This window comes from Nerophis ophidion, linkage group LG28 (assembly GCF_033978795.1).
Source record: "Nerophis ophidion isolate RoL-2023_Sa linkage group LG28, RoL_Noph_v1.0, whole genome shotgun sequence".
In the NCBI taxonomy this organism is placed as follows: Eukaryota; Metazoa; Chordata; class Actinopteri; order Syngnathiformes; family Syngnathidae; genus Nerophis; species Nerophis ophidion.
Genome location: NC_084638.1, coordinates 19,754,461 through 19,777,710, shown reverse-complemented (window position 1 = coordinate 19,777,710; position 23,250 = coordinate 19,754,461). Strand labels below are relative to the sequence as shown.

The following is a 23,250-nucleotide window of genomic DNA, read 5'->3' as shown; positions in this document are numbered from 1 at the left end:
GTAACACATTTTAAACATACAGACACATCTAAAGAATATAAAAAATAAATGTATTTGGTGGGCCAAACAAAATGACTCGGCGAAACAATGTTTGGTTTGGGCGATAAGTCCTAAAATCTATATCCTAATAACAATATATGCCACAATATATCATTTGGTATATGAATGATAATAGAAGAATTTCAAAATGGGTTACAAAAGCTCAATAATTTGGGAGCTGACCTATGCAGTAACATATTGTATCATTTCTAATTGTATTATTTTGTCGAAACAAATATCATTAATGTACTTGTTTATTTACTGTTAATATCTGGTTACTTTATTTGAGAAAATAATACTGGAAATGATGAAATATTTTACTGCATATTTCATCAACTAAATTAGAAGCCTGTGTAGCCTGTTTTAAAATGGTTCTATTAGTAATTCTATATGAATTGATATATCACAAAATAAATTTTAAACCATCAACCGTCTATCCACAGTAAAAAGTCCTGTTGTCCTGGTTGGTTTTTATTTTCCTGTGAATAATGTTGTAAAGAGCAGCGTGTTTGTGCGTCACTGAGATTTCAAGACAGTTCATACGATAACTTGTTTTTCCGATTAACTTGTTTTTTCTATGTGCATGTAAAAGTACTGAATGCATTGTGTGACTGAGCAGAGATGTATGTTTCTAAAACGTGTTTGTCTTCTTGTGGCCTGCAGACGTCTGTGAAGAACATCTTCTCCCTGAGCAACATCCTAACAGCTTTAGGATGAAGCCACAGCCCTCCCACTTTAAAAAGGAAGAGGAACACCCATTTGTCCCCCATTTTAAAGCGGAAGAGGATGACCCACTGACCATTCACATCAAAGAGGAAGAGGAGGACCTATTGACCCCACATTTTAAAAAGGAAGAGGAGGACCCACTGACACCCCATTTTAAAGAGGAGGAGGGGGGCCCACTGAGCCCTCGTATTAAGGAGGAAGAGGAGGACCCACTGAGCCCTCACATTAAAGAGGAAGAGGAGAAACACAGCATCAGTCAGCAGGGAGGACATATTGAAGGACTGGACGGGGTTAATGTCACCAAGATGCCAGTGACTGGTGTCCCTGTGAAGAGTGAAGATGATGAGGTCAAAGGTGAAAGTGAGGAGAAGAGAGAGGCGGAGCCTCCAAGCAGCAGCTCAACACAACACATGACAACAGAAGCTGATGGAGACCACTGTGGAGGATCACAAGCAGACAAGCTCTTAGCTCCACTATCAGATAGTGAGGACACAACGTCACACTCTCCTGACACTGATGATGAAGACTCTAAAGATGATAAGACATGTCACACTCACAACACTCACTTAACATGTTCTCACTGTGACAAAACTTTTAAATATCCTAGTTATTTGAAAAGACACATGAGAACACACACTGGAGAAAAAACATTTTCATGTTCAATCTGCGGGAAAGGTTTTGTAATAAGTCAGTGTTTAAAAGTACACATGAGAATACACACTGGAGAAAAACCTTTTTCATGTTCAATCTGCGGTAAAGATTTTACTCAAAAGCACCATTTCAAAGTACACATGAGCATACACACTGGAGAAAAACCTTTTTCCTGCTCAGAATGTGGTAAAAGTTTTGTAATAAATCAAAGTTTAAAAGTACACATGAGAACACACACTGGAGAAAAACCTTTTTTATGTTCAATATGCAGTAAAGATTTTACTCAAAAGCACAATTTCAAAGCACACATGAAATTACACACTGGACAAAAACCTTTTTCATGTTCAATCTGTGGTAAAGATTTTACTCGAAGGGACCATTTCAAAACACACATGCGGATACACACTGGAGAAAAACCTTTTACTTGCTCAGAATGTGGTAAAAGTTTTGTAATAAATCAAAGTTTAAAAGTACACATGAGAACACACACTGGAGAAAAACCTTTTATATGTTCAGTATGTGGCAAAAGTTATACAGAAAGACAGCAATTAAAATTACACATCAGAACGCACTCTGGTGAAAAACCATACTCTTGTTTAAGCTGCCACAAAAGCTTTCGTCACCAAAAATCCTTTACAGTACACATGAGAAGACACACAGGTGAGAAAGTGTTGAGTTGCAGTGTGTGTGGTGAAAGGTTCTCTTCTAAGTACCAGTGTAAGAAACACAAGTGTGCTGGTGAGAACAGCAGCAGCAAATGAAACTGCAGGAATTGAAATAAACTGTCAAAACTTAACGTTGACTTGATAACAACATCAGCGCATATAACATGTGTGACATCATTGTTGTGTGTGTAACACAATCTTGTTAATATGATTCTAGTATTTATAGATTCGACACTTCAGATTAGTGCTTTTATTTTAGTCATGTACATGAGTTAATATACACATTTGTGTACTTTAAAATGAACACAACAATTTGACTGAAAAGGCGAGAATAAACAGTACATAAAATATGTTACATACAATAAACATTTAATGTTTAGATATTCATAATTCACTTTTATACTAATTCATAATAATGTTTTATTTTGGTTTTTTGAATAATCAAGTGTTACATATTTTGTTTTCTAATTGTAGATGATTCCATAGATGAACTCCTTTTACATGATGTACATATTTGTTTTACATGTGTTCATACCTTTGCTTTTGAGTACACATAAATCCCTCTTAGTTCATATTTACTGGTTCACATTTGAAACATCTTCTGGACCACTTCTGGAAGCATATTATTTACTTTATACATCATTTCAGCAGTTGTCTTTTATACAAGAGTATTTACTTTTAAAATGTATGACATTATGAATCATTTGTTGGGTCTCTATAATCCATTCTATTAATTTTCTTTATTACTTTCTTTTGTAATATGAATATTGTTGTGTGATTGTTTTATATGTGAGTATGTCCCCAGACTTTTAAGCAATAAAACATGTATGTTTCAACTGGAATTGGGTACAATAATTATAGTTAATATTTGTAAGTAAGTATTTTATTGTATTTCGTATTGCACTCCATTTTTTTACGTTTTCTTTATAATATCTACATGTAGTGTCCAGCTTACTTCATCATCCATATTAACTCCTAAAAATGTGATTACCTTTATTCCTTTAATTTCAATATTATCCTTCATAATTTGGGTTTTACATTTTTACAACCTCCAAATATGATATATTTAGTTTCATTAATGTTAAGTGACAGTTTATTGATGTTCACCCAACTTTTTTTATGGTCAAGTTCTCTCTGGATAAAATAAGATGAGAGTTAAATCAAGCGGTAATGAAGGTGAAGAATGGAAGATTATTATATACATAATTATCTATAGTTACACTAAGTAGTGACAATTAAGGACACTTTCATCCTGTTCATTTGAGCAAATAAAAAGAGTATAGTGTAATATTCCAAACAATAGAAGAATATTAATATCAGCAGTCAATTATCCAACATTGTGAAGCTGAGCTATGGTAAAAAACATATTCAGTTTTAAAGGCTTTATGAGAGTGATGTAATTATCAGAATCAGAAATACTTTATTAATCCCCGGGGGGAAATAATCATTTTCAGCACTGTTATAAACATGTGAATATTCAATGTATTAATTTATGATATTAATACCATAATAAAGTTGTACATTTGGGGATGTGTAATATTGTTTGTATGAACATCCTGAATGGTTTTGTGCTAGAAGTGTTTGAATTAGTAGAGTGTGAAAAAAATAAGGCAGTAATGATAAAAATGGTTTGTTTTAAGCCTGTTTATGAATCATTAAAAATTGGGTCATTATTGTCACCAATGTCCCACTGGGTGTGAGTTTTCCTACCGAGGATGTCGTGGTGGTTTGTGCAGCCCTTTGAGAAACTAGTGATTTAGGGCTATATAAGTAAACATTGATTGATTGATTGATTAAAAATAATTAAAATGCCAAAATTGAGCTTACATCCTCAGTGAGCTGAACTCCAGCAGTAAATATGAGATAAATAATGTGAAAAGGTCAGAAGTCAAATGTTTCTTCAGGTAATACATGGAGCCTCTGCCGTTACCCAGCGGCCGTTGGAAAGAATGCATTCATTTTGTTTTGACGTGCCAAACCCGAAACCCACTACTACCGACCATGCAGTCTGATAGTTTCTATATCAATGATGGAATATTAACATTGCAACACATGCCAATACGGCATTTTTAGTTTATTCAATTGCAATTTTAAATTTCCCGGGAGTTTCTTGTTGAAAACGTGGAATGATGAAGTGTCCGCGTGACGTCACGGACTGTAAGGAAATATCAGCACTGCGCACACGCACAGCTAAAATTCGTCTGCTTTAACCGCATACTTACACAGTATTTTGGACATCTGTGTTGCTGAATATTTTGCAATTTGTTCAATTAATAATGGAGAAGTCAAAGTAGAAAGATGGAGTTGGGAAGCTTTAGCCTTTAGCCACACAAACACACGGTGATTCCTTGTTTGAAATTCCCAGAGGTGAAGCTTTCCTATGGATCAGAGCGGATATGGATCCCGACCAAATGTCAACCAGCAGTTTTCTGTGAGAAAATTGTAGTAAAAAGTCGCCACTTACCGGAAATCAGCTGAGCTTGTGCCGTCTATACAGCTGCCGTCGACTTCCATCAGACACTGGCCTCAAGACACCCATGGACACACCCTTCCGACTATCAGATACTATTAAACTCACTAAAACACTAGAAACACAATAGAAATATAAGGGATTTCCCAGAATCATCCTAATAAATGTGTCTAAAAACATCTTAATCCATCCCAATGCAATCACGTTTTTTTTTAACTTGTTTTTTTTTTTTCCTAGTCCGTCGCTATCAATATCCTCAAACACAAATCTTTCATGTCCGCTCAAATTAATGGGGAAATTGTCTTTTCTCGGTCCGAATAGCTCGTTTTGTTGGAGGCTCCCATTATAAACAATGTGAGGATGTGAGGAGCCCTCAACGGGTGACGTCATCGTCTGCGACTTCCGGTAAAGGCAGGACTTTTCTATTGGTGACCAAAAGTTGCGAACTCCATCGTCGATGTTCTCTACTAAATCCTTTTAGCAAAAATATGGTAATATCACGAAATGATCAAGTATGACACATAGAATGGACCTGCTATCCCCGTTTAAATAAGAACATCTAATTTCAGTAGGCCTTTAAAGCTGCTTTTTACTTTCTGTCCTGTTTATGTCCAAGTCTGCAGTGTGGGACATAGGGCAGAAGGTGGACATTCCGTTAATAGCCTGTGGAGGGCAGCAATACACCTAAGATGTTCTACTAGTTTACTGAAAATAGAAAGAAGACACACGTAATAAACTGTACAGAACAGGCAAGAAATAAGAGTGAGAAGATCAAAATAATCTTCAAAGCAGCAGCAAAGTTTTTAAATGTAAAAGAACTATCTTGGGTACAGGTGCAAGGTGAACTACAGAGAGGAGACGAAACGGAGTCATGTGACCACAATATACGCCATGTTGATTGTTCAGTGGAATGCCAGAAGTCTAAAAGCAAACGGACAGGAATTAAAGGGATATGTTGGAGCCAAATGTCCTTACTTGTTTATATTGTTTTTATTTTGTTTTCTTTGATTGATTGCTGGCCTCAGTTCATGCTGAATTTCCCTTTCGGCAGATTGCTCCGCCCACTTCCTCTTGAGAACCAGGAAGTGTTGACAGGGTTGGGACCGTTGCTATGGTGCAGTTGCCATAGTAGCCTCCTTTAATTGGGTTCAGCTGGGAACACTCGGAGCGATTGCATGGAGGACAGACCGTTTTCGACCGTGTGGTGTGGTGTGTGGTCAGGTCTCGCTGCTGTGACAATGTGCCATTCAAGGTCAGCATACATAATGTTCTAGAACCTACATTTCATTTCATTTTGATAGCTTGGAATAAAGGGATTGTCATATCCAAACACATTTCTACAGTACTGGACATTCAATCATTTGCACACGTCAAACTGGTCAACACAGTCGCCCTCAGTATCAGCCCAAAGGTAAGGGCTGTACAATGGTAATAAAATGCCTCATAGCCGATTATACAAATGTGATGAATTCATCTTGAAACTGTCCTGCCACAGTGAATATGTTTCCCTTTTAAAGGCCTACTGAAACCCACTACTACCGACCACGCAGTCTAATAGTTTATATATCAATGATGAGATCTTAACATTGCAACACATGCCAAAACGGCAGGTTTAGTTTACTAAATTGCAATTTTAAATTTCCCGCGAAGTATCCTGTTGAAACGTCGCGGAATGATGCCGCATATGATTAAGCGTGCGCGTGACGTGACAAATTGTTGGGGACATCTTAGCTCAGGTCCACACACGGCTAAAAGTCGTCTCTGTTCATCGCGTAATTACACAGTATTTTGGACATCTTTGTTGCTGAATCTTTTGCAATTTGGTCATTTAATAATGGAGACTATAAAGAATAATGCTGTTAGTGGAAAGCGGGGGATTGCAGCTGTCTTTAGCACCGAGACACAGCCGGTGTTTCTTTGATTGTGGTGGAGCAGAGCGGTCAAGCGAACATGTTTTTTCTACGTGAACCAGCATGGATTTGGATGGGAAAATTGTGATATACATCTTACCGGAGACATCTTTGGATTATTCGTCGTCCTGCAGCAGCTGTCAAAAAAGGTAACTGTGAGCTTGGCTCCTCGGCTTTTCTCTCAGACACTGCATGTTCAATGCAGCCATCTGACCTCGAGGTATGTCTTTACAATCTCACTAAAACACTATTAAAACAATAAGCAGATAAGGGATATTCCAGAATTATCCTAGTAAATGTGTCTAATTACATCTGAAATGCTCACACTGCCGCCGCAGTCGCTTTTTTTTTTCTAGTCCTTCACTATCAATATTTTAATTCACAAATCTTTCATCCTCGCTCAAATTGATGGGGAAATTGTCGCTTTTTTGGTCTGGATTGCTTTTACTGCTGGTGGCTCCCATTATAAACAATGTGAATATGTGTGCAGCCCTGCAACTTGTGACGTCATGCACACATAATTCTGGTAAAGGCAAGGCTTTTTTATTAGCGACCAAAAGTTGCATACTTTATCGTCGATGTTCTCTACTAAATCCTTTCAGCAAAAATATGGCAATATCGCGAAATGATCATGTATGACACAGAATGGACCTGCAATTCATGTTTAAATAAGAAAATCTCATTTCAGTCGGCCTTTAAAGGCCAAATTCCTCCTACAGTCTTTTGTCCTAATGACTGTGTGGATAAAGTGAGGAGACTATAATATAGGAAAACAATTTATTTTACAAATGGACTAGAATAAGTAGCAAAATTCGACATAACACTTGCATCATCTTCTCAACAACACCCACATTCTTACATAAGACCTATTTAAGAATGGTGGTAATAAATGAATACAAAGTGAATTCTGATACAAACAATTATTGACGATATTTACTCTATTAAAGGACATTTATGTGCACATGTATTCACTGATTAAAAATAAAGAACTATAATGCCCACGTTTAGACTTTCTCCATCAAACACCATCTTGCTTTTTCCTCCTTCTTCTTATTATTATTAATATTTCCAGCTGACTAGTAGAACTTCTCAGGTGTATTGCTGCTCTCCACAGGCTATTGACAGAATTCCCTCCTTCTGTCCCATGGCCCACACTACAGACTTGGACACAAACAGAACATAAAGTAAAAAGCAAAACAAAATGTATGCATTCTTTCCAACAGCCGCTGAGTGGCAGCAGAGGCTCCATGTTGTGAGGCAGACGCACTAACCCCTCTGCCAACTATTGTTTCAATACATTGTTAAATATATGAATGTTTTTACGAAAATAATTCGTATGTCTTTTTTTGAAAATTTGAAATGGAAAAGTTTACTTTTATTTTCAGAATAAGTAAATAGTATATAAAAAAAAATAGTTGTACCAGAGCTGGGAGCTGGTTGTACTTATTTCTCTCGCGAGATCTGGAAGAGAGAGCTGCTTACTTGTTTCTCTCGCGAGATCTGACAACACTGCGCGAACCAAACACGGCGAGGAAAAAGCAAGATGGCGTCTGACGGCGAAGACGTTATTGCAGTCGTCACAGTTCAGTGTTCTTAATCTGTGCCTCCATGTACACATATATGTCCTTTATTAGACTCTAGTAAATAGAGTAAACATCGTTAATAACTGTTTGCATCCGGTTATATTAGTCTGAGCGCACTTTGATGCTTCTCGAGCTAGCTTAGCTTGCTAGTTAGCTTAGCTTGTTAGCTGCTAACAAAGAGAGGCGGAAGTGATCAAAACACATCGCTAAGCAGAGATCAAGTGTGAGAGTAAAGTGTTGTGATTGTGTGAAAATGTGCGAAAGAACGATAGCAGAGTACGAGGAGAAACTTTGTCCAACAAAAGAGGAGAAGAAGCGACAACATCAAAAACCTCAAGTTGTGTTACACAGAACAGGTTTGTTTACTTCTTATTCTCACATCTTTACTAAATGTAAATTTATTTATTACCACTATTCCTAAATAGTTAGTCTATAGGAAGGCGACTAGTCATGTGAGGATTGTTCATACATTTTTCATAAAAACGAGACCCTTTCAGACACACAATACTTATGAGAGGCTGATGTTCCTATCAGTTTGTAACAATGTGTATCAACATGTTTACACAAAACTCACACAGTCACCGGGGGAATATTCCAGAGAGCAGGTTAAGTGCAAAGTCCTGAGTATGTAAAACTCAAGAGTTTTACCTCCAAAAATAAGAGAGGTATGACAAAGTCAGAGTCAGTTACCATGGTTACTGATGCTGTAAACCAGGGGTCTCAAACTCAATTTACCTGGGGGCCACTGGATGCAGAAACTGGATGAGGCTGGGCCGCAAGAAAAGATTTCTTAAAAAATCTAACATGCACTTTTTAATGAATTCACCTACTATGAATGGCTTTTCCGCCCTAGCAACATACTTGCCAATCCTCATGATTTTTCGGGAGACTCCTGAATTTCAGTGCACCGCCCGACAATCTACCAGTGCAACCGTTCTCCCGAATGTTTCCCAATTTTCGCCCGGCCGACATTATTAAGGGCTGCCGTGACTTCACTGCATTTAAGGTCCTCTTTTCAACCCATTGAATATGGGTTGAAAAGGATTTGCAAATCATTGTATTCCGTTTATATTTACATCTAACACAATTTCCCAACTCATATGGAAACGGGGTTTGTACTAGTAACATCACTATGAGCCCGTTGACGTTCTAGAAACAAACAGCAGCTCATCTTGCTAGCAGTCCTGGCTTGAGGTGAAGGCTAATTAGCTTTTAACGTTAGCGCATTTTGTGGGGTGTGTGTGTGTGTGTGTGTGTGTTACAAACAGCAAAGCCCTGTCTGTCTGTTATTTCACTTTTCCTTTTTCTGTGTTAATTGAGCTGTTTTGAAGCAGCAATAAAGGACATTATGTTAAATGAAGAGTTTCTGTCTCTGATAGTTGATATAATAATGAGTTTTTAGGTATTTCCAAGATGGCGCCAGTATGTGCTTTGGCCTGCCGTCTCTCGCTGTCAGCTATGTTCGTTTTTGTGTTGTTTGCGTCTATTTTCGTCTGTCAGCTCACTGCTTGTGTATGACCGCCAAACACTGTTGGATCTTTGCCCCTCTCCCACTGATATGATCAACTTCGACGTTGGTTTTTCGACGTCCCAGTCAGCTTTTTCACCTGGCTGGATTCCTGCCTTCCTTTCCCATCTCCTGGCTCCTCTCCCCCAGCAGAAGTGTCTCCGGCGCCGCGGTAAACGTGGCGGCCAGCTGGTGAAAGTTAGGGCACTCCTGGCCTGGCTTCCCGTGGCTTCCCGAAGAAGGAATGATGCATTATCCGGTCTTCTCCTGCACCCACGCTCGCTGGATCCCATCGGTTCCTGGCATCTTCCTATCGTTGGTTTGGAAGATGAGGCTTGCCGCCGTTGCTCCTGCTGTCCCCGCCCCCGGAGGCTGTGTGTCGGGCCCCACCTGGATTAACTGCGGCCTTGGACGTGTTGGCCCCCGCCAGGTTCAGTCTGGTGAACGCAAGATCTTTGACAAACAAAACGTTTATCCTGAAGGATTTCTTCACTTCCCGCGGATTTTACTTCCTTTGTGTGACGGAAACATGGCTGAGAGCCGGTGAGTCCGCCCCTCTTAATGAACTTCTGCCTCCGGAGTGTTCCTACTTTAATTCTCCACGGTCGTCTGGTCGAAAAGGAGGAGGATTAGCAGTCGTTTTTAAAAATGACTTTAATAGCCGTCAGATCCGCCTGCAATCCTCCTCTTCAAGCTTGGAACTGTGCAAGTTTGAACTGGGTCTTTCTGATGTCGTCCTGTGTGCCATCGTCTATCGACCACCAAAGTACCCCAAAGACTTTATAACTAACTTTTATAAATTTCTGGCTGAAATCCTGCCTAAATATAACGCTCTCGCATGTTTAATTATTCGTCTCCTGCTCTGTTCTCCTCCATTTTTTCGACTCTTTGTGATGATAATTCTTCAGCCTCTGTATGTCTGAATACTGAAGATTTGGTTTCTGGGTTCAACTCTATTTGTTTACAAACACTGGACACGATCGCTCCTTTCAAATACCGCCGCTCTAAAGCCACGCCTCAGCCCTGGTTGAATGACGTCACTTGTGCTGCCAGGCGCAGGTGTAGGATAGCAGAGATAAAATGGAAAAAAGACAGGATGCATTTGTCCTTTGCCATTTTTAAAGAAAGCCTGCTTTCCTTTCAGATGACTTTAAAAGCAGAGATTAATATATATATATATATATATATATATCTGAGATTATATCTTATAACTGTAACAACCACAGAGCTCTGTTCAAGACCATTAACATTGTCATTGATGCTCCCAAATCTGTTGGTTTTGATGCTTCCTCTGAATTCTGTGAAAGTTGTCTCCACTTTTTCACTAACAAAATTATGTCAACTAGAGCCAGTTTATCTCAGCCTTCCGATGACCCTTCTATTCCTCAGCACTTCTCTTCTATTTTCCATCAGTTTGAGCCGGTGTCTTTTTCCTTTCTAAAAGACACGGTTATTCATATGAAGCCCTCTGGTTCTCCTGCAGATGCCCTCCCACCTCGCCCGTTTAAGGAGGTACTTGCTACTATTGGATCAAGTGTCCTTAAAGGCCTACTGAAACCCACTACTACCCACCACGTAGTCTGATAGTTTATATATCAATGATGAAATATTAACATTGTAACACATGCCAATACGGCCTTTTTAGTTTACTAAATTGCAATTTTAAATTGCCCGGGAGTTTCATCTTGAAAACGTTGTGTAATGATGACGTGTACGCGTGACGTCACGGGCTGTTAGGAAATATGAGCGCTGCACACACACAGCTAAAAGTCGTCTGCTTTAACCGCATAATTACACAGTATTTTGGAGATCTGTGTTGCTGAATCTTTTGCAATTTGTTCAATTAATATTGGAGGAGTCAAAGTAGAAAGATGGAGTTGGGAAGCTTTAGCCTTTAGCCACACAAACACACGGTGATTCCTTGTTTAAAATTCCCGGGGGTGAAACTTTACTATGGATCAGAGCGCCGTCAAGCGAACATGAATCCCGAGCAAATGTCAACCAGCAGGTTTCGGTGAGAAAATTGTGGTAATAAGTCGCTTCTTACCGGAGATCAGCTGAGCTTGTGCCGTCCATAAAGCTGCCGTCGACTTCCCTAAGACATTGGCGTCAAGACACCCGGCCGTGGACACACACCTCCGACTATCAGGTACTGTTAAACTCACTAAAACACTAGCAACACAATAGAAAGATAAGGGATTTCCCATAATTATCCTAGTAAATGTGTCTAAAAACATCTGAATCCGTCCCAATGCAATCGCGTTTTTTTTTTTGTTTTTTTTCTAGTCCGGGTACTCCGTCTCCCTCCCACTTCCAAAGACATGCACCTGGGGATAGGTTGATTGGCAACACTAAAATTGGCCCTAGTGTGTGAATGTGAGTGTGAATGTTGTCTGTCTATCTGTGTTGGCCCTGCGATAAGGTGGCGACTTGTCCAGGGTGTACCCCGCCTCCCGCCCGATTGTAGCTGAGATAGGCGCCAGCACCCCCCGCAACCCCAAAAGGGAATAAGCGGTAGAAAATGGATGGATGGATAGTCCGTCGCTATCAATATCCTCAAACACGAATCTTTCATCCTCACTCAAATCAATGGGGAAATTGTCGTTTTCTCGGTCCGAATAGCACTTTTTGTTGGAGGCTCCCATTAAAAACAATGTGAATATGTGAGGAGCCATCAACCTGTGACGTCATCGTCTGCGACTTCCGGTAAAGGCAGGGCTTTTTTGTCAGCACCAACAGTTGCAAACTTTATCGTGGATGTTCTCTACTAAATCCTTTCAGCAAAAATATGGCAATATCGCAAAATGATCAAGTATGACACATAGAATGGACCTGCTATCCCCGTTTAAATAAGAAAATCTCATTTCAGTAGGCCTTTAACATTATCAATAGTAGCCTCTTTTCTGTAATAGTACCAGCAGAGTTTAAACATGCACCCCTCTCTCCTCTCCAATCTCAGACCTATCTGTAATCTTCCATACATTTCCAAAATATTAGAGAAGGTTGTCTACAGTCAGTTGTTGCCCTTCTTAGAGGATAATGGTATCACTGAGCTGTTCCAGTCCGGTTTCAAAGCCCTCCTGTCAACAGATTCTGGTAAATATGTTGTCCTGGTACCTTTAGATCTGTCTGTTGCGTTCGACACTGTCGACCACGCCACCTTAATCACTCGTCTTTAGAACTGCGTGGGCATTAAGGGCGTCACCCTCAACTGGTTCCGGTCGTACCTGACTGACAGGAGTTTTTGTGTAAAAAATAGACAACTTTTTGTCTTCCAGGGCTCAATCCTTGGCCCTCTTTTATTTGCGCTTTACCTTCGCCCCCTTGGTTCTGTCTTCAGGAAGGACAATATTGCATTTCATTTTTATGCCGATGACTGCCAGATCTACTTTCCCATGGCACAAAATAACACGGCCCAACGTCTCATTGACTGCCTGCATGACATTAAAGCCTGGCTTTCAGTTAACTTCCTGAACCTAAATTAAAACAAAAAAGAACTTTTGTTGTTTAGTCAAAGTCGCTCTCCCTCCCCTCGGCACTTGCGACTACTGTACGTCGGCATTTATCTCAACTCCTCTTGACTACTGCAACGCCCTGTACGTAGGCATTAGCCAGGCCTCCCTCGCCGTCCTGCAGCTCGTGCAGAACGCTGCTGATTTGATTTGATCCGAGCAAAGCTGGACTTTTATAAAGAATGTTTGTTTTCTCCTGTCCCGCAGACGTTGAAGAAGAACCTCTACTCCATGAGCAGGAGGAGAAACCACAGTCCCACCACATACACAAGGAAGAAGAGGTACCACATTCCCAACACATTAAAGAGGCAAGAGAGGAGCCACATCCCCCCCACATTAAAGAGGAAGACAAGACGCCACAGACCCATCGTGTTAAACTGACCCTTCACATTAAAGGGCAAGCGGAGGACCCACTTATCTTACACATCAAAAAGGAAGAGGAGGACCCACTGACCCCTCACTTTAAGGAGCAAGAGAACCCGCTGACCCCTCACATTAAAAAGGAAGAAGGGGACCCACTGACCCTCTACTTTAAAGAGAAAGAGGAGGACCAAGAGCTGCTGCACATTAAAGAGGAAGAAGAGGAACACTGCATCAGTCAGCCTAAATGGTTGGTGGAGTTCCCAGTGACTGGTGTCCCTGTGAAGAGTGAAGATGATGAGGTCAAAGGTGAAAGTGAGGAGAGGGGAGGGGCGGAGCCTCCAAGCAGCAGCTCAACACAACACATGACAACAGAAGCTGATGGAGACCACTGTGGAGGATCACAAGCAGACAAGCTCTTAGCTCCACTATCAGATAGTGAGGACACAACGTCACACTCTCCTGACACTGATGATGAAGACTCTAAAGATGATAAGACATGTCACACTGACAACACTCACTTCACATGTTCTCACTGTGACAAAACCTTTAAATACCATTGTCATCTGAAAGTACACATGAGAAAACACACTGGAGAAAAAACTTTTATCTGTTCAATATGTGGTAAAGGTTTTGTTGAAAATCGGGGTTTGAAAAAACACATGAGAACACACAATGGTGAAAAACCTTTTTCTTGTTCAATCTGTGGTAAAGGTTTTGCACAAAGTCAACATTTGAAAAGACACATGAGAACACACACTGGAGAAAACCTTTTTACCTGTTCAATCTGTGGTAAAGGTTTTGTTGAAAGTCTGGGTTTGAAAAAACACATGAGAACACACACTGGTGAAAAACCTTTTTATTGTTCAATCTGTGGTAAAGGTTTTACTGCAAGTCAGAATTTGAAAAGACACAAGAGAACACATACTGGTGAAGAATCATATTCCTGTTCAATCTGCAACAGAAGCTTTTTTCAACGATCAAACCTTGTCAGACACATGAGAAAACACCTAGGAGAGAAAGTGTTGAGTTGCAGTGTGTGTGGTGAAAGATTTTCTTCTAAGTACCAGTGTAAGAAACACAAGTGTGCTGGTGAGAACAGAAGCAGCAAATGAAACTGCAGGATTTGAAATAAACTGTCAAGACTTTAATTTTGACTTTCTAACAACATCAGCACATATAACATTTGTGACATTGTTGTTTGTTTGACGATCTTTTTAAATGCTCCTACATTTATAGATTAGATGTTTTATATTAGTGCTTTTTTTCAGTCAAGTACATCCATTAAAATGCAATTGTGTACTTTTATTTAAAATGTAATGGAAAAAATTGACTGAAAAGGTGAGAGTAAACAGTACAACACATTTTACAAACATTTTTTTAATGTGTATATATATTAATACAATTTTATACTTATTCATAATAGTGTTTTTTATAGGTCTTTGAAATATTGAAGCATTATATACATATTTATTTTAATTGTTAATGATCCCATATATTAGCACCTTTATATGATACACATATAATATACAATGTAGAAAAGCGCTTTACAACAAGTGTAACCCATTTATCATGTATTAACATTGTTTTGGCGTGGCGCAGTGGGAGAGTTGCCATGCGCAACCCGAGGGTCCCTGGTTCAAATCCCACCTAGTACCAACCTCGTCACGTCCGTTGTGTCCTGAGCAAAACACTTCACCCTTGCTCCTGATGGGTGCTGGTTGGCGGCTTGCATGGCAGCTCCCTCCATCAGTGTGTGAATGTGTGTGTGAATGGGAAAATGTGGAAGTAGTGTCAAAGCGCTTTGAGTACCTTGAAGGTAGAAAGGCGCTATACAAGTACAACCCATTTATCATTTATCATTTTGTACTGGTTAACATCTGAAACATTTTCTGGACCACTTTAGGAAGCATATTATTATTTACTAGGCTCTGGCATATATCAGTAACGTATCATTTCTAACCAGCAAATTCCCTGACAAAATGAAAATTGCAAAAGTCGTACCAATTTATAAGAATGTAGACATACACCAGTTTACTATTACAGACTAGTTTCATTTTTTCCACAATTCTCCAAAATCACGGAAACACTATTCAATAGCCCAATAGATATATTTATCAACAAAAGTGGGACGCTCATGTAGAACCAATATGGGTTCTGAGAAAATATCTCAACATCGATGGCATTAATCAAAATAACAGAGGGAATTACCAATTCAAAAATGGTAAGGAATGCGCGGCCGCAGTATTCATGGCCTTAACAAAAGCATTTGACACAATTAATCATAATATTTTAATACAAACATTATAACGATATATGGCATCAGAGGTTTGGTCTTGAACTGGGTAAGAAGCTATTTAACCAACAGGAAGCAATATGTGAAGATGGGTGAAAATACGTCAGCACGGCTAGATATATCTTGTGGTGTACCCCAGGGATCATCACTGGGACCAAGATTGTTTAATCTTTATATAAACGACATTTGTAAAGTTACAAAGGACTTAATGTTAGTTTTATTTTCAGCCGACACAACTGCTTTCTGTTCAGCAGAGAGAACACACAGAAGATAGTACAAATAATAACAGAAGAAATGAACAAATTAAAAAAATGGTTTGACAAAAACAGACTATCTTTGAATCTCAGTAAAACTAAAATAAAGCTATTTGGTAACAGTAGAAAAGAGCATCATACAAAAAAAAAATAGACGGAGTAGACATTGAAAGGGTAAAAGAAACCAGATTTTTGGGAGTATTAATAGATGATACAATGAACTGAAAATCTCATATTCAAAATATACAACATAAGGTGGCAAAAAAAATTTCAATAATGAATAAAGAAAAATACGACCTGGGCCAAAAATATCTTCATATTCTCTACTGCTCGCTAGTGTCACCATATCTGACTTATTGTGCAGAAATATGGGGAAATAACTACAAATGTGCACTACACTCGAGAGAGAGAACATACAAACCCTTTATTTCTTAAGTCAAAAATATTTAAGTCCGATTATTTGGTAAAATTGCAAACAACTAAAATTATGTACAAAGCAAATTACAACTTCCTACCAAAGAACGTACAACAGTTCTTCCCAACTAAAGAAGAGAAATATAACCTGAGAGGAAAATTTAATTTAAAACATGTGTATGCACGTACAACACTTAAAACCAATAGCATATCTGTATGTGGAATTAAATTATGGAATGTATTAAATAATGAAGTTAAACATTGTACTGATATGATCCAGTTTAAGAAGCTGTTTAAATTAATAGTGCTTACAAAGTACAAAGAAGAAGAATTATGGAAAAACCCTTTTAACCCTATTCAAAATTAGATATTCTTCATCTCAGTGTGCTAATAATAACTGAATTAATTACTTAAGTATTACAAAACTGTTGTATTACCCATTCACAGATGTCATTTTACTATTTTACTATAAAAAAGGTCAGTAAATGAATGTATATATGTGTAAACGCTCTGAAGTGGTAAAGGGATAGGATTAAATAAGCTTTGCTTCTTCCTACTCCTTTTCAGACATGATGTAATGTGAAATTATATGAAATTGTCCGATGTATTATCTTGTAAGTTTGTTCATGTTCAAAATAAACTAAAGAAAAGAAAGAAAGTATTGATCGATTGACTGAGCTTACAATGCAATTTTACCAAGGGATAAAGTAACAGCACAAAGCACACATCAGTCAAATTAAATGATGCAATCAAGGCCAATATCCATCCATCCATTTTCTACCGCTTATTCCCTTTCGGGGTCGCGGGGGGCGCTGGCGCCTATCTCAGCTACAATCGGGCGGAAAATAGATATTTTTAATTTCGCCAGAGTACCAGGTTGGTTTCACATCTTGTTCAACCACTTACCAGAGGGAACTAGATACCTCTTTTTTTCAAGAATCATCATCAAAAAAGTATAGCTTGAAGAAAGGTTAAGATGCCATGACCCAGCGTCGAACCGGGGTTGCTGTGGCCACAACACAGAGTACTAACCACTATACGATCACGGCTGTAACAAACCATCCTGACTGATAATTTATTTGCTTCCCTGTTCATGTTCATCGACAGAATAGTCACATCTAATTTGAATGCTCGTGACGAAGCCCAAAAAGTTTTACTCTAACAAGAGGAAGGCGTGCTCAGGCAAGATTTGTATTGTTTCACCTTTTTCGTCATCCACTTCATTCTAATTGAATGCCCCGAGTACAACAACAGATACACATCCAGTTATCTATTCACAATAATAAAAAGACAAAAAATACATGTTCCATTTAGTAGATATTTATTTTAAATGCAAAAAAACACTCCCGAAGAAATGGCACTTGTCACGCCGTGACATGGAATAATTTTGCTTCTTCGATGCAGAGATCATTTTGAACGAGTCAGGTGTGGATGTGAGTACATGATGAATTTATTAATACGCTAAATACAAAAACAAGCAAACAATGGGTGCTCACAGGGATGTATGATACTAGGCTACAAAATACAAACAGGAAACAAAAACACTTGCTCGATGGCATGAATAATAATAATAATAAACTATAAATAAAAACCGCATTATGGCATGGCTATAAACAACTAAAACAAAACACTTACTGTGACCAAAAACAAGTGGCATGAAAAGCAAGGAGCGTGGCAGGTGGTCGAGGGCATGGAAGATGAGCAGCATTGGTAGGTGGGCATGTACAGCAGAATGCAAAGTTCCCAGGCTAATGAACAGAAAACTAATTATTTAAATAGTGGCTATGATGATGAGAAACAGGTGCGGGCCTGACGGCAGGGCGTGATTTGGAGACCAGGTGGAAACTAATGAGTAACTATGGAAACAAACAAAACCAGGAAGTGCAAAACAAGAGTCCAAAAAAAATATGATCAAACATAAAACTTGATTCACAGGCATGACAGCACTGAATTATGTTTCAGTTCAATTAACGAAAAACAACAAGCTAGTCAGGAGTTAACCTAGAGGCTTCTGATCTGTAGTCAGACACCTAATCCATTGCGCCACTAGCCCTATGTAATTTAACTGTAGTACAGTTTGTATATCGTAAACATCTTACGCCAAAGGAACGCACGGTTTACATTAGACTTACTTCCAAAACAGGGCTTTACTGACTGCTTTTGTTGGACTTTAAAATCTAGTGATCTTCTATTTGTTGTAGCCTGGGCCTTCACCAGCTCTACCTGTTGCAGCTAACCTCCACTAAAAATTAAAGCAAAATGCTTCTGGCAAAATTCTGGGGAGCATCCAATTTAAATCCATCTCAGAGTTGGCAACTTTGGGAGAGGAGCTTCTTTTTTGGTCAAAACCTTCTTTGTTGATGACGATTTAAAACTGGCTTGGCTGTCAAAAAATGAGATTTGGGTTCAAGTAATTGGCGAGCTTGAGCTTTGACAGTTCCCAGCTTGTCACTGAACATGCTGACTAATTCACCTTCACCTGAGATTGATAATATGGCTGTTATCTCAGATGTTGGACAAATAACTATAGAAAAGGGCCTGGGTAGCTCAGTCGGCAGAGCATCAGCCTTTAAATCTGAGGGTCCAGGGTTCAAGTCCCTGATCAGGTGGCTGATGTTAACCTCCTAACACTTCTTAAACTACATCCCTATAGCAGTCCTTGTACCTGTATTACATTCAAATAGTTTTCAACAGTGATTGCTTTTTCTCAATTTCATTTGAAAAACTGAAACTAAAAACATCCCTCACATCCACTTTAGCTCAGGTGGGAGAGCATTAATGCGATTATCTGAAGGATTAAACGCAATACTTTAAACTCAAATTGTTAGAGAGTGTATCTGTATGAAAAAGTGTGGTTAATCTTTTGCTGTCTTGGATGCACCTTCACTTCACATAGAACTCAGCTTTATTACTCTCAGTTTCAAGTTATACAATCCAAGACAAACCCTTAAGGCAACAGATTTGTGTTTGAAACAGCCCGATGAAAGCGTCAGTTAAAGACCAAACATTGGCATGAGGAAAGCTACACCGTTAAACAACATAACGGTTGTCTAAATTAAAAATGACGGAAAGTTGTGTGACAACTGATGCTAAGATTCCTGGCAGCAAGCTGACCTGACCTGCCGGAGAGACCATTTCAGTAGTGTAAGAGCCACAGAAGCCTTATTAGTAACATAAACCAGTGAAGAGTTGTGCTGAAACCCAGGTTTGAACCAGGGACCTTGAGATTTTCAGTCTGTTGCTCTCCCAACTGAGCTATTTCAGTTCTAGTTGTTACGGGCTCACTTTTTCAAATGTAACCAAGGTCTGCCCTCTTGGTGACTTTTGAGGGCTGGAATTTCCAGTTTTTGGTGAACTCTTGTGAAATATCCACTGTCATGTTACTCTTAATAGTTAATTAATTGGTAAATTAATAAAATATTTACTGGGTGCTGCTACTAGTTCACTTTTTGTGGTGTCATTTTGCTACAAGTTAAGAGAAGTATTTGTTCTTAAATATATAAATAATCCTCCATATTGGCAGCCATAGTGATTCATTTATTCAGCAGAGCAATAAAACTTGGATCCGACAAAAAAGTAAACGCAAATGCTGTCTTCCTCGCTGATTAAACATGATAGCAACATGCATCTGCTAGCTCAAGATCACCACCACTTCTCAGTGTGGCGAGTTGAAGTACTACAAGAGGCACTCTAATACAGTGTTTAAATTTGTAGTTGTAGTCTTGTTATCAAGGAGTAATGAGGTCAGACTTATATTAAAACATTAATGCTAAGGTTTCGTCCGGCAGTGGACCGATAACGTCTGATGATGATGAGGATAATGATGATGATGTATCTGTGCAAGTGAACATATGGATCCAAAAGGGAGAACAACCATTTCCACAGACTACACACACACATCAATAACATCAATCTTAGAAGCCCACAAAGATATATTTGATGAAGACTTAATTATTATAAGTGAAGATGTGAGGTGAAATAAGTACAAATGCAGCAATAAAAACAACCAATTCTAATCGCGATGGCTCTAAAATTCAGTGATGTGTTGCTAACTTCAGCTTTTTTCTTTGTTGATGTTTTGCAGTAGTTAACATCCATGATGTAACAATGATGCTAATCTACTAGAGTCCACGTTTTGTTAACAATTTTATTCAGTCATACTTTTAATTGGATAATAACATAAAAAAAATGAATGGAAAAAAAGTGTGAAAAAAACAAATTAAAAATAAAAGACGTCCTCTGTTTAACAATGAGAAAATAGAATAAAATAGTAGCTACATATATAATATTCAATAAATGCACACAACTTAAAGTAAGTACAGTACAACATATAACACTAGAAGATAAGAAGCACTACATACAACATCAAATATACATTCATATTAAACATGCTGTTTTTAAAAGTACATTTAGCACAATCACTGTTTAAAGGCCTACTGAAATGAGATTTTCTTATTCAAACGGGGATAGTAGGTCCATTCTATGTGTCATACTTGATCATTTCACGATATTGCCATATTTTTGCTGAAAGGATTTAGTAGAGAACATCGAAGATAAAGTTCGCAACTTTTGGTCGCTAATAAAAAAGCCTTGCCTGTACCGGAAGTAGCAGACGATGTGCGCGAGACATCACGGGTTGTGGGGCTCCTAACATCCTCACATTTTTTATAATAATAGCCATCAGCAGCAAGAGCTATTCGGACCGAGAAAGCGACAATTTCCCCATTAATTTGAGCGAGGATGAAAGATTCATGGAAGAGGAAATTAAGGGTCAAGGACTAATGAAAAAAAAAAAAAGTAAAAAAAAAAAAAAGCAATTGGAGTGGGATCGATTCAGATGTTATTAGACACATTTACTAGGATAATTCTGGAAAATCCCTTATCTGCCTATCTACCCGAAACATAAAGCTTAGCAAACCAGCCACAATTAAGTGTATTCCCGGGGGCAGAGCACCTGACATTGAAGCTAATCTTAGGGAGCTAACTCGCACCAGGCCTAGTGAACACGTACGGCAGGCTAACCGCACCACTAGTTATGCAAACATGGTTGTACACGTTGGCTCCAATGACGTTAGAATGAGACAATCAGAGATTACAAAGAGAAACATAGCCAGGGCTTGTAATCTCGCTAGAAAGATGTCCAGGCATCATGTAATTGTCTCTGGCCCCCTGCCTGGGAGAGGCAATGATGAGAGATATAGCAGATTAGTCTCTCTTAACAAGTGGCTGGAAAGCTTCTGTAGACAACAGGGATTTACGTTTATTGATAATTGGCCCTCTTTCTGGGGCAAACCTGGCTTGCTGAGGAGAGACGGCCTTCACCCTAACCAGGAAGGCGCTATCCTCTTGTCTCAGAACATAGATTTCGCATTGAGCCACATTTGACTAACTGCACTAGAGCATGCCCGGTCACAGGCAATTACAGAGCCTGCTAGCCTGGGTATGGAGTCACTTAAATTAGAACTAGCCAGCGCCAGGCTGGATGATCCCTGTACACATAGCAATTTTCTTAGAATAAAACACAACTCACATTTCTGCTATGACTACGTCAGGGTTAGACATGCGTTCTACTGAGGTGGCAAATTATGATGCGTTCAGTTTATCGCAGCACCAAGTAGACAATCTGAAAATTCCCGTCATATCAATTCCTAAATATGGTCGTAATTATTTTAAGTGCACTGCGCATAATAAACGCAACATTATTAATATTGCTACTACGGGTAATTTTATCAACAACTCCTTAAAACAGCCCACTACCTATAATATGGGCTTTCTAAACATCAGATCATTGTCTCCAAAAACGTTATTAGTTAATGAGGTCATTAGAGACAACAACCTTAACGTCATTGGTCTTAGCGAAACCTGGCTTAAACCAGACGACTTTTTTGCGATAAATGAGGAATCCTCTCCTAACTATACGAATGCGCGTATTGCCCGTCCCCTTAAAAGGGGAGGCGGGGCCGCACTAATATACAACGGAAACTTTAACTTTAGTCCAAACTTAAATAATAAATTTAAATCGTTTGAGGTGCTTTCTATGAAGTCTGCCACACCGCTGCCTCTGTGCCTGGCTGTTATATACCGCCCCCCAGGGCCCTATTCGGACTTTATCAGTGAATTCTCAGAGTTTGTTGCTGATCTAGTGATGCACACCAATAATATAATTATAATGGGGGACTTTAATATCCATATGAATACCCCATCGGACCCACCGTGCGTGGCGCTCCAGACTATAATTGATAGCTGTGGTCTTACACAAATAATAAATGAACCGACGCATCGCAGCGGTAATACGATAGACCTAGTGCTTGTCAGAAGTATCACCGTTTCCAAAGTTATGATACTCTCGTATACTAAAGTATTGTCCGATCATTACCTTATAAAATTCGAAGTTCAGACTCATGTTCGGCAAGCTAATAATAATAATAACTGCTATGGCAGCCGCAACATTAATGCTGCCATAACGACGACTCTTGCTGGCCTACTGCCCTCGGTAATGGCACCGTTCCCAAAGTATGTGGGCTCTATTGATAACCTCACTAACAACTTTAACAACGCCCTGCGCATAACCATTGATAGTATAGCACCGCTGAAGTTAAAAAAGGCTCAAAAAAGGCCTACGCCATGGTTTACTGAAGAAACTAGAGCTCAGAAATTATTATGTAGAAAGCTGGAACGCAAGTGGCGCACGACTAAACTTGAGGTGCACCATCAAGCATGGAGTGATAGTTTAATAACTTATAAACGCATGCTTACCTTTGCTAAAACTAATTATTACTCAAATCTCATCCGCCTTAATAAAAACGATCCGAAATTATGTTTAGTACAGTAGCATCGCTAACCCAACAAGGGACTCCTTCCAG

The 23,250-nt window shown here is 39.0% G+C and overlaps 3 protein-coding genes across 4 annotated transcripts in view; 2 read left to right on the top strand and 1 right to left on the bottom strand.

Moving 5' to 3' along the window:
- LOC133545407 (oocyte zinc finger protein XlCOF6.1-like) overlaps positions 1-23,250 on the top strand; it is a 235,001-nt gene that overhangs the window by 11,844 nt on the left and 199,907 nt on the right. The window contains exon 3 of one of the 2 annotated variants that reach the window (XM_061890961.1): positions 703-2,923. The exons of the other annotated variant lie outside the window; for it this stretch is intronic. Within the exon in view, the coding sequence (XP_061746945.1) occupies positions 703-2,177 (1,475 nt within the window). The 3' untranslated portion in view covers positions 2,178-2,923. Of the gene's footprint in view, positions 1-702; positions 2,924-23,250 lie in introns of those variants that run through there. 2 annotated transcript variants of the gene reach the window in all.
- The window catches only part of LOC133545391 (gastrula zinc finger protein XlCGF57.1-like), a 211,375-nt gene that overhangs the window by 162,140 nt on the left and 25,985 nt on the right, over positions 1-23,250 (bottom strand). The gene's annotated exons all lie outside the window — the stretch shown is intronic.
- On the top strand, positions 7,983-17,045 carry LOC133545448 (zinc finger protein 771-like). Its single transcript, XM_061891058.1, has 2 exons — positions 7,983-8,400; positions 13,271-17,045. The coding sequence occupies exons 1-2, from the start codon at positions 8,298-8,300 to the stop codon at positions 14,536-14,538; spliced, it is 1,371 nt and encodes a 456-aa protein (XP_061747042.1). The 5' UTR covers positions 7,983-8,297; the 3' UTR covers positions 14,539-17,045.

What these genes read in the sequence shown, in the direction of transcription:
- LOC133545448 (XM_061891058.1), top strand. Translation starts at nt 8,298, where the DNA reads ATGTGCGAAAGAACGATAGCAGAGTACGAGGAGAAACTTTGTCCAACA. An exon ending in AGTTGTGTTACACAGAACAG is followed by an intron (nt 8,401 to 13,270) that starts GTTTGTTTACTT and finishes CCTGTCCCGCAG; the next exon opens with ACGTTGAAGAAGAACCTCTA.